Source organism: Aethalodelphis obliquidens, unplaced genomic scaffold (genome assembly GCF_003676395.1).
Source record: "Aethalodelphis obliquidens isolate GAN/ISIS:26980383/991018 unplaced genomic scaffold, ASM367639v1 scaffold8, whole genome shotgun sequence".
In the NCBI taxonomy this organism is placed as follows: Eukaryota; Metazoa; Chordata; class Mammalia; order Artiodactyla; family Delphinidae; genus Aethalodelphis; species Aethalodelphis obliquidens.
In genome coordinates, this window is record NW_020837952.1 from 6647507 (window position 1) to 6660403 (window position 12897).

The window sequence follows — 12897 nt, forward strand, 5'->3', positions numbered from 1 at the left end:
TGAGGGTCAAATCCTTTTCCTCCTATGTCCCCCACCCCTACCTCTGCATTTGCTCCAGGCATCAGGTTTCCTGTTTTGGCGTTAGGGAGCTCTTCTGGGCTTAAGTACCACCTGCTTGGAGGCCACATTGCGGGTGTGTCAGGCAGAACAGTTAAGCTACTTAATTTTTCTAGATTCTAGGCTCACCCACCTTTTGCTTAGGTTGGGAGCTCAGTGGCCCAGGGCCTCCAAACAGATCCATCATGCCAGAATGTACGCAAAACCCAGCCAGTGGATGTAGATAGGTTGATGTGGATTTATAGAATAGTTCAAACCCCAGTGTTCACTTTTCTCAGAGCTACTGCCCCACCCAAGTCCCTGGGGCAAGCATTTCTGAGATAAGTAGGCTACACCCTCGGGTAAACTACTCCAAAACTTTTTGGCATCCTGATCTGGGGCTGATACCTCCATTTCGTCCACCATGCCCAGCTGCTTCTACCAACTCTTGGAATGCCTCATCTCCTCCACTTCTCTCCATCTGCCTCCTCTGAGGAGTAACTAACTGCTTCCCTGCTCCCTCAAAAACCTAGAGCCATACACTTGACCGGCAGCAGGGTAAAGGCCAGAAACTTAAGGTCTTGGTTCCCTGTACTTACCACACTGGGTTGGGAGAGGAAGGTATAGGGTGACACCTCTTTTCCCTTCCCTACCTCTCGTGCCATGCCCCAAAACTCAGACACGGTCACATTCACTCACAGTCATACGCACAATCATGCACACACAGCGGCGAAGAGAGGTGGGATGGGGAGGAAGGGAAGTTTGCACCAAACAGCTCATGAATGCAACTTGAAAGATTTCACACGGCAAAAGGCAAAAAAATAAAACACACACATAAATTTAAAAATAAAGAAGTACATGCCCCTCCCCACAGTCTCTTTCTTTATCCAGGGGCTGGCTCAGCCCCTCCATGTAAACCCAGAAGCTTCCTATTCCCTCTATTCAGCTGGAGCTTTTACAGGGCCTGGGTCTTCAGTTCAACAGGTTCCCCTGTGCCCTCTGGTTGTCCATTGGATTCACTGGGCCTGGCACCCTTGAGAATAGACAGTCTCTCAGAAACACTCTTGAGCCGGGGGAAGAGGAGAAAGTCATAAAGGAGACTGCCCAGGCCTGCTCCAATGATTGGGCCCACCCAGTACACCTGCAGGAAGAGGAAAGGAATAATCAGGTTTGGGGAGGGGACCAAGAGCAAGGCTGCCCTTTTTCCAACCCCATTGTTGCAAAACACACATCCTGCACTTGGCAATTACAGCTGGGCACTATTTAAGTAGAAATCAGTGTCTGTTTGTTTATTTTAAAACTTTAGACTCCTGCACTGCCTGCACCACAGAACTTACCATTTATTTTCCGACTCATTAAATTATACCTTTATCCCACACATTCTTAGCACATGTATATTCTATTTTTTGCTATAAGTTTGTACTAGTTTCCATATTGCTTTGAGAATTTCTTTTTAATTGTGGTAAAATACACATAACATGAAATTTACCATCTTAACCATTTCTAACTGTACAGTTCAGTAGTGTTAAGTATATACATGTCGTTGTGCAGCCCATCCCCAGAACTTTTTCATCTTGCAAAACTGAAATTCTATACCTATTAAACAACTCCCCATTTCCCCCTCTCCCCAGCCCCTGTTACCTACCATTTTGCTTTGTTTCAATAAATTTGACTACTCTAAATACCTTGTATAGGTAGAATTATATAATATGTGTCTTTTTCTTTTCTTTTATCTTTTTTTTTGGCTGCTTCTGGGTCTTTTGCTGCCTGTGGGCTTTCTCTAGTTGCAGAACTTGTGGGACCTCTCTAGTTGCAGAGAGCGGGGGCTATTCTTCATTGCGGTGTGTGGGCTTCTCATCGTGGTGGCTTCTCTTGTTGTGGAGTATGGGCTCTAGGCGCACGGGCTTCAGTAGTTGTGGCTCGCAGGCTCTAGAGCGCAGGCTCAGCAGTTGTGGCGTATGGGCTTAGTTGCTCCGCGGCATGTGGGATCTTCCCGGACCAGGGCTCGAATCCGTGTTCCCTGCATTGGCAGGCAGATTCTTAACCACTGCGCCACCAGGGAAGTCCCCAATATGAGTCTTTTTCTGATTGGATTATTTCACTGAGCATAATGTCCTGAAGGTTCCTTCATGTTGTATATAGCATGTATAGAATTTGCTTCTTTTTGAAGGCTGAATACTATTTTATTGTATGTATGTACTACATTTTGTTTATCCATTCATCTGTGAGGGACACGTGGATTGCTTCCACATTTTGGCTCCTGTAAATAATGCTGCCATGAAAATGGGTGTACAACTCTGAAAAATTTTTTGAATTATTTTCATACGTTTAGCTGGTATATGGCCAAACAACACAAAAATAGCCAATTTTTATTGAGGACTTATTCCATATCAGATTCTGTGCTAAATATTTCACACATATAATTTTCACGTTTATTTCTCATAACATCCCATTTTGTAGTTAAGGAAACTGAGATGCAGAATGATTGAGTTATTTGTCATGGTCACACATGAAGCTAATAAAGTGCGAGAACTGGGATGAAGCCCAGGCCCATTTGTGCTCATACATATCCTGGTCTCTGAGAGTAGAAGCTTCTGTCTTCCTGATCAGTATTCTGTCCTCGTAGCTCCTAGTTTGGAATCCAGGGAATACTTAGTAAAAATCCCTAACTAACTAGTGAAGGAACAATATAAACAAGAGCCTATCTTTCTAGCAAAATAATGAATCCTGCTCACACAGGCATGCAAACTCTGTGCAGCCCCCTTAGCTGAGTGTTGGTAGAGCAGTCAATACATCCAGATGGAAAGCAGGAACCAAACCTGGGAACCTGCAGTCCACACCCATGCAGGAGGGCCTCAGGATCTTGCCCTTCTCCTCTCACTCACCCAGTGGTTGGTGAAGTTTCTGGTAAGAATGGCAGGAGCAAAGGAGCGGGCAGGGTTCATGCCTGCACCAGTATAATACATCTGCAAAAGACACAGTTGTAACTGAGACACTTCCCGCCCACTCCACCCTGGCTTCTCTCCCACCACCCACCTGCCCACCAAGGGTTGGCACCTTGCCTCCAGCCAGCAGCAAGTAGGGGAGAACAACCTGCATGGAAGTCCCACAGTGGGGTGAAGTCACTAATGCCCCATCCGGGGACAGACTATGGATCCCCCGGCAAAACCCACATCTACCCATGATGCATGCCTTTCCTCCTTGGGGTCAAGAAGGACTAGATAAATCCGTCACAAGAAAGGAGAATAGGGACTTCCCTGGCAGTCCAGTGGTTAAGACTCCGCGCTCTCAATGCAGGGGCACGGGTTTGATCCTTGGTGTGGGCAAGAAGAATGCTTAAAAGTCGACAAAGGCTTGGGGGACCGGGAATCCTTAAACAAGAATTGCTCCCCTCTCCTGCTTACCCCAAAGAGGTGCCCCAGGGTGAGGGAGAAGCCAACGGCCAGGGCCACGGAGCCCAGGCGGCCATTCCGCCTCTCGTCGTATGTGGCAAAGATGCAGAGCACGAACTGGAGCGTCAGGAAGATCTCCACTATGGTGGCCTGGCCCACACTCACCCCAGGGTGCAACTGGGCAAAGGAAGAAGAAGGGGGGCAGTGCATTAGGGCTGCCACAGCCTTACCTACTCAAGGCTTCCCTGGCAGGAACCCCCTTACGGCATCCATTCCATGGAGAGGAAGGATAATACAACCTCTTTCATAGTAATTGTATTTGCTCCTTAATTTCTCCTAATAATACTCCTTCATAGTAGAAATAAATGCACCCACTAATATGGATGAGGAAACTGAGGCCCCATAAGGTAAAATAAGTTTCTTCAAGAACCTGCAGGAGTTGGAAGAAAAGTTGGGACCTGAACTCAGGTCCAGGGCTCTATGACTTCCTTATCCCTCCACAGCACCTGTGATCCTCCCCACCCTGAAAACACACACACACACACACACACACACACACACATACACTGTCCCAGACCCCTGGGGAACTGATCTACCTGCACTTCAGGAAGGAAGTCAGGGCACCAGGTTCCCCCAGCCCCACTCAGCCAACCATTACCGTGTTAAGTGCTAGGTTTCCTCGGACGGCAGTCGGGGTAACACTGTACAGCACGGCAGCCCCAGCCACGGCTCCCAGGAGTTGGGCTGCCATGTAGCAGAAGGCACGGAGCAGGGACATCTGGGAGCCCACAAGGAAGGCGAAAGTGACTGCAGGATTGACATGGGCTCCACTGATGTGGCCCACAGCCTGCACCAGTGTAGCCAGGGCCAGGCCAAAGGCCAAAGCCACCTGCAAGATATGCAGTGGTCCAGGGGCCCAACGCAGTGAGGCCCCTAGCCCGAAGAAGACATAGAAGAGGGTGGCAAAGAACTCAGCAGATATGGCCCTCCAGAAGGAGGCTGACCGCAGTTCCCACATGGCACGGGGGATAGGCACAATGCCTGGGTCCCTGATACCCCCCTGGCCTGATCTGGATGGACAGCCCCCTTTATAGAGGACTTTTAATCCCTGGGAGGGGCAGGCTGAGGTGGCTGGCCCAGCCTCTTAACCCCTTCACAGCTGCAGAGGACTGGGACCACTCTTGTGCATCGGATAAAGCTGCTGCATTTTCCCCTCCCTCCTCAATTGGGAGATGAGCACAGCCATGGGTGTGAGGGTGGGGATAGGGTCAGGGCTCATGTCAGGCTCTGAGAGAAAAGGACTAAGAACAGGGGAACTGGAGGAATCTGTCTTTCTCAAGTCAAAGTTGGGGTTCATAGTCCTGACTGACATCTATATTAGAACATTCCTCAACTCTGCTTGGGAGGTTAGTGAGGCTGAGTTCACTTCATGGAGTATTTGACTGCTCCTGGGGGCCTCCAGGTTCCTCTGAACAAGCCGGGGTAAGGGTGGGGGTGGGGATCAAGAGTGGGGTCCAGCAGGGAAGTTGGATAGTTGAAGAGAATCCTTTAGTTCTCTGGGATTAGAGGGCCTTCTCCCATTGGCTGGTTTGGGCTGGAATCTGTGGACCCTGCAGCTCTGGGACAGAATAGTTCTGCTGCGTCTGGCTTTCTCTGAGCCCGGGTTCCCTCCCCCTGACCCATGCCAGCACCTCCCTTTCCAAACCCTCAGCCTGGCCTTTTATTTTTATTATCTATCTATCCATTTATTTTTTGCCACACCGCACAGCTTGCAGGGTCTTAGTTCCCAGACCAGGCATTGAACCTGTGCCCCCTGCAGTGGAAGCTTGGAATCCTAACCACTGGACCGGACCGCCAGGGAATTCCCAGGCTGGCCTTTTAAACCACAGGATAGAGAGCAGGAAAATGCTATCTTCCATGGATAGGCTGAGAGTGGGGTTGGGGAGCTGGGGAGGGGAAAAGGGGTGAGTAGTTAAATCTCAGACTCAGTTTGTACTTCATCTTTCCTAACTGTAAGATCGTAGCAGGAAGTACTGAGAGGAAGGAAACTGAGTCATGCCTATGAAGCAATGGGAGTGTCTAATTCCTCCTAAACTGGCTGTGATCAGGACACTGGAGTCCTAAATCTCTATGCCTAGGGAAAGGTCTGGGGGTGTGGGTATCTGGGGAAGCAGGCTGGTCAAGGAGAGAGGAAAGGACAAGATGAGGAAGAAAAGCTTGGGGAAAGAGGTTCAGTTGTGGACAGGCTTAGTGAGGGACTTGGGATCTAGAGATGGGGGCTGTGTGGTGGCGGAGAAGGCAGAATGGGACACACTGATAAGCTCCACCATCTCCACATCGTGGCAAGTCACAGAGATCACAAGCTGTTCCCATGTGAAACACCGGAATTGGGAGTCACATATGGGCTATTGAGAAGGGGATGTCATGAACAAAGGACTATTCTGTGCACTTGAAATCCATAAAGAATAGCAGTAACAACAAAAATCCTGGCTTTACCACTTTCTAGGTGGGGAAGTTACCCCACTAGATACAAACTCCAGGAGGGCGGGGACTTGTCGATTTGCATGCAAACCCCATGCTTGACACACAGTATGCAGTAAATAAGTATTTGTTGAATAAATTAATGTAAGCTCTCTGAGACTCAGTTTTCTCTGGATCAAATAAGGTAATGTAGGTACAAGCCCAGGATGGTGCCTGGCACAGAACAAAGCACTTAATAAATTGGAGCCATTTGATAAGGGTTTTATCAACAGGAACCATTACCCCTATAGCCTCTTATAGTAAGGAACAGAAGGGCAAAGAGCAGCTAATTTGGTGCCCTTGTAGACACCAAATAAAATGGTTAAATTTCCTTATTTGGAGCTACCAACCTCTCTCCTTCACTCTTTTTAAAAATTAATTAATTAATTAATTTTGGCTGTGTCAGGTCTTCATTGCTGTGCAACGGGCTTTCTCTAGTTGCTGCGAGCGGGGGCTACTCTGTTACGGTGCGCGGGCTTCTCATTGCGGTGGCTTCTCTTGTTGTGGAGCACGGGCCCTAGGCGCCCAGGCTCAGTAGTTGTGGCACGTGTGCTCCATAGTTGTGGCTCACGGGCTCTAGAGCACAGGCTCAGTAGTTGTGGCGCACGGGCTTAGTTGCTCCGTGGCATGTGGCATCTTCCCAGACCAGGGCTCAAACCTCTGTCCCCTGCATTGGCAGGCAGATTCTTAACCACTGCGCCACCAGGGAAGCCTGTCCCCCTTACTCTTTATCAGATGTTGATAAGAACCCCATGGAGAACTGAACCCCAGCCCATTTCCTTTCACATCAGCCTCCCTACTTAGCTGAATGCCAAACTTTCAAACTAGAGATGAGCTCTCAAAAGCTCACATGAATTTTTGCATATCTTTACATGTAATTAGCATACACAATGTTTTCTATTAGCCTAGCCTCCTGAAGGAAAAAAAAAAAAAAAGCTGTGTCTCCCTTGAGGAATGGAACCCAGCCTTCCCCAAGACTGCTGCTTGGTATGGGTGGGGTTCTTATCTATGCCAGTACTCCAGAAGTCACTGAGAAACCCACTGCCAGCCTGCCTGGTCTACCTGCTGGTGAGCCACGGCAAACTGGAAAGTGGAGAACTTCATGCCCTGGCCCCGACCTATATAGCTCCTCTTGCTCATCTGGAAAGGACCAGAGATGCTAAGACCAGGGGTGGAGGACACATACATCCCTCCCACTGGCCCACAGCTCCCACCATCTATCCACAAAGGCAGCTTTGAGCAGAATCTGCAGCAAGTCACCCAAATTCCTGAGCTGCTGATCCTGACTCATTGGCCTATTGCATCGTATTGAGTGGCTTAATGAGAGGATGCACAGAGCAGGGCTGCCCCCTCTTTTGTTCATTCCGTAAAGTCCTAGCCATCCACCCTCCTTAACTACCTAATGTCGTCCTACTCAGGGAGAGGGGCTGCTGCTTACCTGAGAGACCAGCTAGGCTGCAGTCACCCATGGCAGTACCAGGTAGAGGAGGACTGAGGCCAGGATGGCTGCTGTGTCTGGGCCAGAACATAGGATACCCGCTGGAAAGGGTCAAGCCATTGGGCCCAGAACAGTGCCAGTGGCAGGGCCGGATTTGTCTGGGCCCCACTGACCTCATCAAAAACCTGTGCCAGGCTCACCACTACCAGCCCTCCAGGCAGGGGGTGAGAGACTGTGCCTGACACGGAGCTCCCACTGGGGCATGATGCCCGAAGGACAAACCCCATAAAGATCAGGGTATCCAGGCCTTCAGCCAATACCTCTCTCCAAAACCGCCGGCTCTGTAGGTCTTGGGGGAGAGGAAGGAGAAGGGAAGGCGGCAAGATCATGCTGTCTTCTCCCCACTGTTCTCCCACCCCTCTCCTCCTTAACCTCTCTCTGTCCCCATCCCCTTTAACAAACTCTCCCAACCAGGCCTCAGCCTCTTCATTCTGTACCTACTGACCCCCAACCACCTGTTGTGAAAGGAAGAAGAAGGACTAAGAGACAGAATAAGGAAGTGATCAGAGAATAAGGCCCCCTTGGTTGGACTGAGATTTATTTTATTTTTTGTTTTACTATTTTTTAAAATTATGAGGCAAAATATTTTTATATTTATTTATTTTATTTCCTTTATTTTCTTGGTTGCGTTGGGTCTTACTTGTGGCACGCGGGATCTTCATTGCAGCATGAGGGATCTTTTGTTGTGTCGTGTGGGCTTCTCTCTAGTTGTGGCATGCGGGCTCCAGGGCCCGTGGGCTCTGTAGTTTGAGGCACGTGGGCTCTCTCGCTGAGGCTTGCAAGCTCAGTAGTTGTGGCGCGGACTTAGTTGCCCTGCGGCATATGGGATCTTAGTTTCCCAACCAGGGATCAAACAAGCGTCCCCTGCATTGGAAGGCGGATTCTTTACCACTGGACCACCAGGGAAGTCCCTGGACTGGAATTTAATGGCAGAGAAGATGAAATGTCTTGGCTTCAATGGGAGAAGGATGGAGTCTATAGAAAAAGATGGTGGTTTCTCCTCTCTCCAGGAATCTGACCTCCCAGGTCACCATTTTGCCAGCCTGGTCTGGAGTTTCTGTTGGGTGTCCTGCTCCAGTTTGGAGACTGCTATTCTAGGTCTAGGTGGGTGGAGTTGGGAGATGAGGAACAGTTGTTTCAGGTACTGGAGAAAGAGGCAGCCAGAGAGATGAGAGCTCTGCTCCGGTGTCAGGGAACATCCCTCATCTCCTTCCTTCAGCCAATACAGAGGAGCCTCATCCCTCAACCTGCCACCCCTAACCCCAGTCACTGCCCTTCCCAAGGCAGTCTTCGACACTTGTACTCACACATTCTCACACCTAGGCATCCACTCTCCCCAACCTCAGCGCTTCTCTCTCCTACCAAGCTTTTCTTCCTCCTTAGCCCTTCAACCCCAGCCTCACTGAGTGAGGGGCTGGAGCTTATAATGGCTTCAGTCAACCAGAGGTACTCACAGTGAAAGGAGAGACTCATTCTTTCACTCCCTAATCATCTCTATGAACCTGGCTTTCAGGAGCCAGAGAGGTAAAGAGGAAAGCTAATGTGTGGATCTGGAAGACAATGAAAAGAATTCCGGGGAAGGGGAGGTAAGGCCATTCCCATCCCTCACCAGAAACAAAGTCAACCAGTGAGAAGGTACCAATGCTGAAAGAGCACTTGGGCCACTGGAATGGGCAACGGAAAGCACCTGTGAGGAATTGCCTGGGAGTGCAGGGGATTCTCGGGGTCAGCACTCGGGATCACCCAGGACACACCCTAGTTCATCTTTGGCTTCTTTTCTGGCTAGTTCGTTCACTTTTTTGCTACCACTCTACTCTATTCTTGTATTTGGGGCTCTTTTCAAGGATTGCCAACGAAGTTTACTTCTAGATTCTCCACCTTTCTCTCTTCCAGCCTTAAGTAAACATATAAACATTTTTGAAGTTTTTTCCACTAGGAACTGCAGAAATGGATAAAAGGGATTTGTAAAGTAAGAAACTTGGGGTGGTTAGAGTTATTTTAAGTCTTACTGGCTTGTGGTAGTAAACATCCTGGAGTCTCATCTAGCTCTACACTTGATTGAGTTATCTCTTGGTTACTAACCATCAGCCTTTCAACCTATTTATATTCCTGGAGCTAGTGATCCTAAGTTTACTCCCCTCTTCAATAAAGAAGGCCCGATTTCTGTCCCATAGAGGTGCCATAGGAAGCATAATCCACACTACTAGGGATCAAGTGAGTCTGTAAAGCTTAGGGACTCTTCAGGCAGAGCTACTGGTCTTGCTTCATTTTTCCACAGTGGGTCCCATGTGATTACCCACTACCTTTCTGAAGCTACTCCCTAGCCAGCCTGTAACACCAGGACCTAAAGAATAACCCAAGTTTGAGTTCCATAAAAATATCTACTGACCATACAGGATTGTACGAGGATCAGATGAGATATGCCCAAGCAATATACACAAGTTGGCTGCCTTAAAGTATAAATGAACTGATTCATGAACTAATCTGATATAAACATGATTTATGATTTAGTATCGACCACCCTCTCTAACAATTACAATGTGGTTGAACAGCGATATGGTCCTGAGGGGCTGGGTGGCCATCCATCTCTGCTTCTACCATGTGGAATCTCTATCCCAGCCCCATATTTAGAGTGCCAGGTCAGCATGTAACCCAACTCCATTGTGTGGACAGTTTCAGTAGGACAAAGGCTGCAGCATAGCACAAGCTAGCAGCCCCTTTGGCTAGCTCCTGATGGCCCCCCTTCTCTCACTTTCTCTGGTTATGCTTTGCTGACTGCTGACTCCTGGCAAAGCCCAGAACAATCACCAAGCTCTGAGTGCATCATCCCTCTCCCACTCATAGCACTTAGAAAAGACCAGGGCCCCCACATGTTAGAAATGGGGTAATCCAAGAAATAAAGAGTAAATACACTGGCCTATCCTGTCCTTTCCTCCTCCACTACTTTCTTTCCTGTGGAGTCAGATACAACTCCAAGCCAGGCAGACCAATGCTCACTATGGGTCAGGTCCTGTTCCAAGCACTTTATATGTGTTATCTCAGATACTGGTATTCCCTTGGATTGCACCTTCAGTTTATTCCCTAATTACTCTAGTTTACATCCTCTCCTTGGATGACTTCATCTAAGTCATCTCCTCCCTTGAAATTTATATCCATATATCTATGGAATGGTTTACCTACTTGGGTATCCCACTGACCACAAATTCAGCCTGTCCAAAACTGAACTAATTATTTTCCCCCATCCAAACATGCTTTTCCTTCTGTATCCCCTCATTAAGTCAGAAACCTATGTATCAATTTTCCTTCCCCCATCCTCTCACTCCCATCTAACAGTCACCAAAGTTCTATCAGTTCTACCTCTTGGATAGCTGACCCCACACCATGTCCCACCTAACTCTAGTGGCCTTGGACCCTGCTTAACAGTTTCTAGTCTCATCCCCTCCAATTCATTCTCCATGCTGCTGCCAGCCTGACGTTTGTAAAAGTACCTGTAATTTGTCACTTCCCTGTGTTCCCTTCAACAGCTTGTGAATGTCTGAAAGACACTCTTATCAGGGCATACATGACTCTTCATCATCCAGCCTCAACTTTTCTAACTGCTCTCCTCATCTCCTTAGCATGAAACTCCAGCAATACTGTGCTCCTTGTTGTTCCTCAAACACCCACTCTGCTTCATAACCCAGTGCTTTAGTCTAAGCTGTTCCCTGTAACTTGAATGTCTCTTCCTCTTTCTTCTGTCAGGTAAAATTCTATCACTTCCTAATTATTATGCATGGAAATGTTAAAGAGTTAATTACTTGTTCATTAGCAACGAGGCAGGTAAATCATCAGAATGAGGGTGAGTTTATCAGATGGATAGTCAGTCTGTTAAAGTGAAATAATGCAAGCGATGACAGTTAAGACACTATACCCTGAGCAGGGAATAAAGTAATAGAGTTGTGTCTAAGTGACAGTGTAAGGAATGTGCAGTGATTGCTTCAGCTCTCAGGACCAAGTGGAACCGAGGGAGAAATCCTACAGAAACAGTCCTGGAACTCTTCTCTCATTACTACCAAAATGCAAAGTATTGACAGAGCAGGACTTTACTGAAGGAAATGTCACCTTCACGCCTTTCCTCCCAGGATTGAAAAGAATAGAAACCTCTCTTCTCACATACTAAGTAGGATGAAAAGGCTGGACCAGGCTGACCCCTGGTGGAAGGAATGAGCTATTGCATGCAAGAATCAGCACAAAACTTCCTTTTTAAAATTTTTAAATTATTTTTAAAATATTTATTTATTTGGCAGCATTGGGTCTTAGCTGCGGCATGCAGGATCTTAGTTGCAGCCTGCGGAATCTTTCGTTGTGGCACGTGGGCTCTCTAGCTGCGGCACACGGGCTTAGTTGCCGCATGGCATGTGGGATCTTAGTTCCTTGACCAAGGATTACTCCCGTGTCCCCTGCATTGGAAGGCAGATTCTTAACCCCTGGACCACCAGGGAAGTCCCAAAACTGCTTCATTTATTCATTCAAAAATAGTGGACTTCCATGGTGGCGCAGTGGTTAAGAATCTACCTGCCAAAGCAGGGGACACGGGTTCGAGCTCTGGTCCGGGAAGATCCCACATGCCGCGGAGCCTGCTCGGCAACAAGAGAGGCCACTAAAAAGAGAAGCCCGCGCACCGCAACGAAGAGTAGCCCCCATTCACCACAACTAGATAATGCCCAAGCGTCCAGCAACGAAGACCCAACGCAGCCCAAAATAAATAAATTTATTAAAAAGAAAAAAAAATTCACAACCTAATGATGAGGTAGGTAGCTACCTCTTTAAATGTTCCCACAGCAGCACTGGGGAGAAGGTAAGACCAGTTAGAAAGCCAGTGCAGCAGTCCAGGGGAAAAATAATGTGATAGGGATTTAATAACAATCAGATATGTGAAGTGAGGGAAACAAAGAAGTGAAGGGCTTCCAGGTTTCTGGCCTGGGCAAAGGGCTGGTTGTGGGTTGCAGTTCGCCAGTCTGTGTAGAAAAACGAAATTAGCTTTAGACATGTTAAATTTGAGGTGAATGGGGGACATTCAGGTAGAAATGTCCAATAAGCTTTTGGATATACAGATCTGGAACTCAGGAGAGAAATATGGAGTAGAGATTTTGAGAGTTCTCCAACAGGTGATAGTGGATTCTGCCTTCGGGGAGAAGGCATTAGATGAAATCTTGAGCAAACTCGGGTTCCTCCACCTGAGAAAACCAAATATTGAGTTAAACCTTCCATTGCCAGTCCTGAAAACACAAAACCAACACTTATTTATTAGAACAACTGCCACTTACCCAGTGACTGCTATTTGTCAAGATGTATCCTAGGTAATTCTCTCGTTTAATTTTTACTACGGTCTGACGGCTAGACATTTTTGTTTTACAAATAAGAACATTAAGGCTCACAGAAGTTAAGTGATTTGCCCAGTCACACAGAGGA

The 12897-nt window shown here is 47.8% G+C and overlaps 1 protein-coding gene across 1 annotated transcript; it reads right to left on the bottom strand.

The window, feature by feature from the left end:
- Positions 1-858: 858 nt before the first annotated feature.
- MIP (major intrinsic protein of lens fiber) lies at positions 859-5211 on the bottom strand. Its single transcript, XM_027106686.1, has 4 exons — positions 4087-5211; positions 3441-3605; positions 2922-3002; positions 859-1177 (listed from the first exon to the last, which is right to left on the bottom strand). The coding sequence occupies exons 1-4, from the start codon at positions 4444-4446 to the stop codon at positions 992-994; spliced, it is 792 nt and encodes a 263-aa protein (XP_026962487.1). The 5' UTR covers positions 4447-5211; the 3' UTR covers positions 859-991.
- Positions 5212-12897: the final 7686 nt, after the last annotated feature.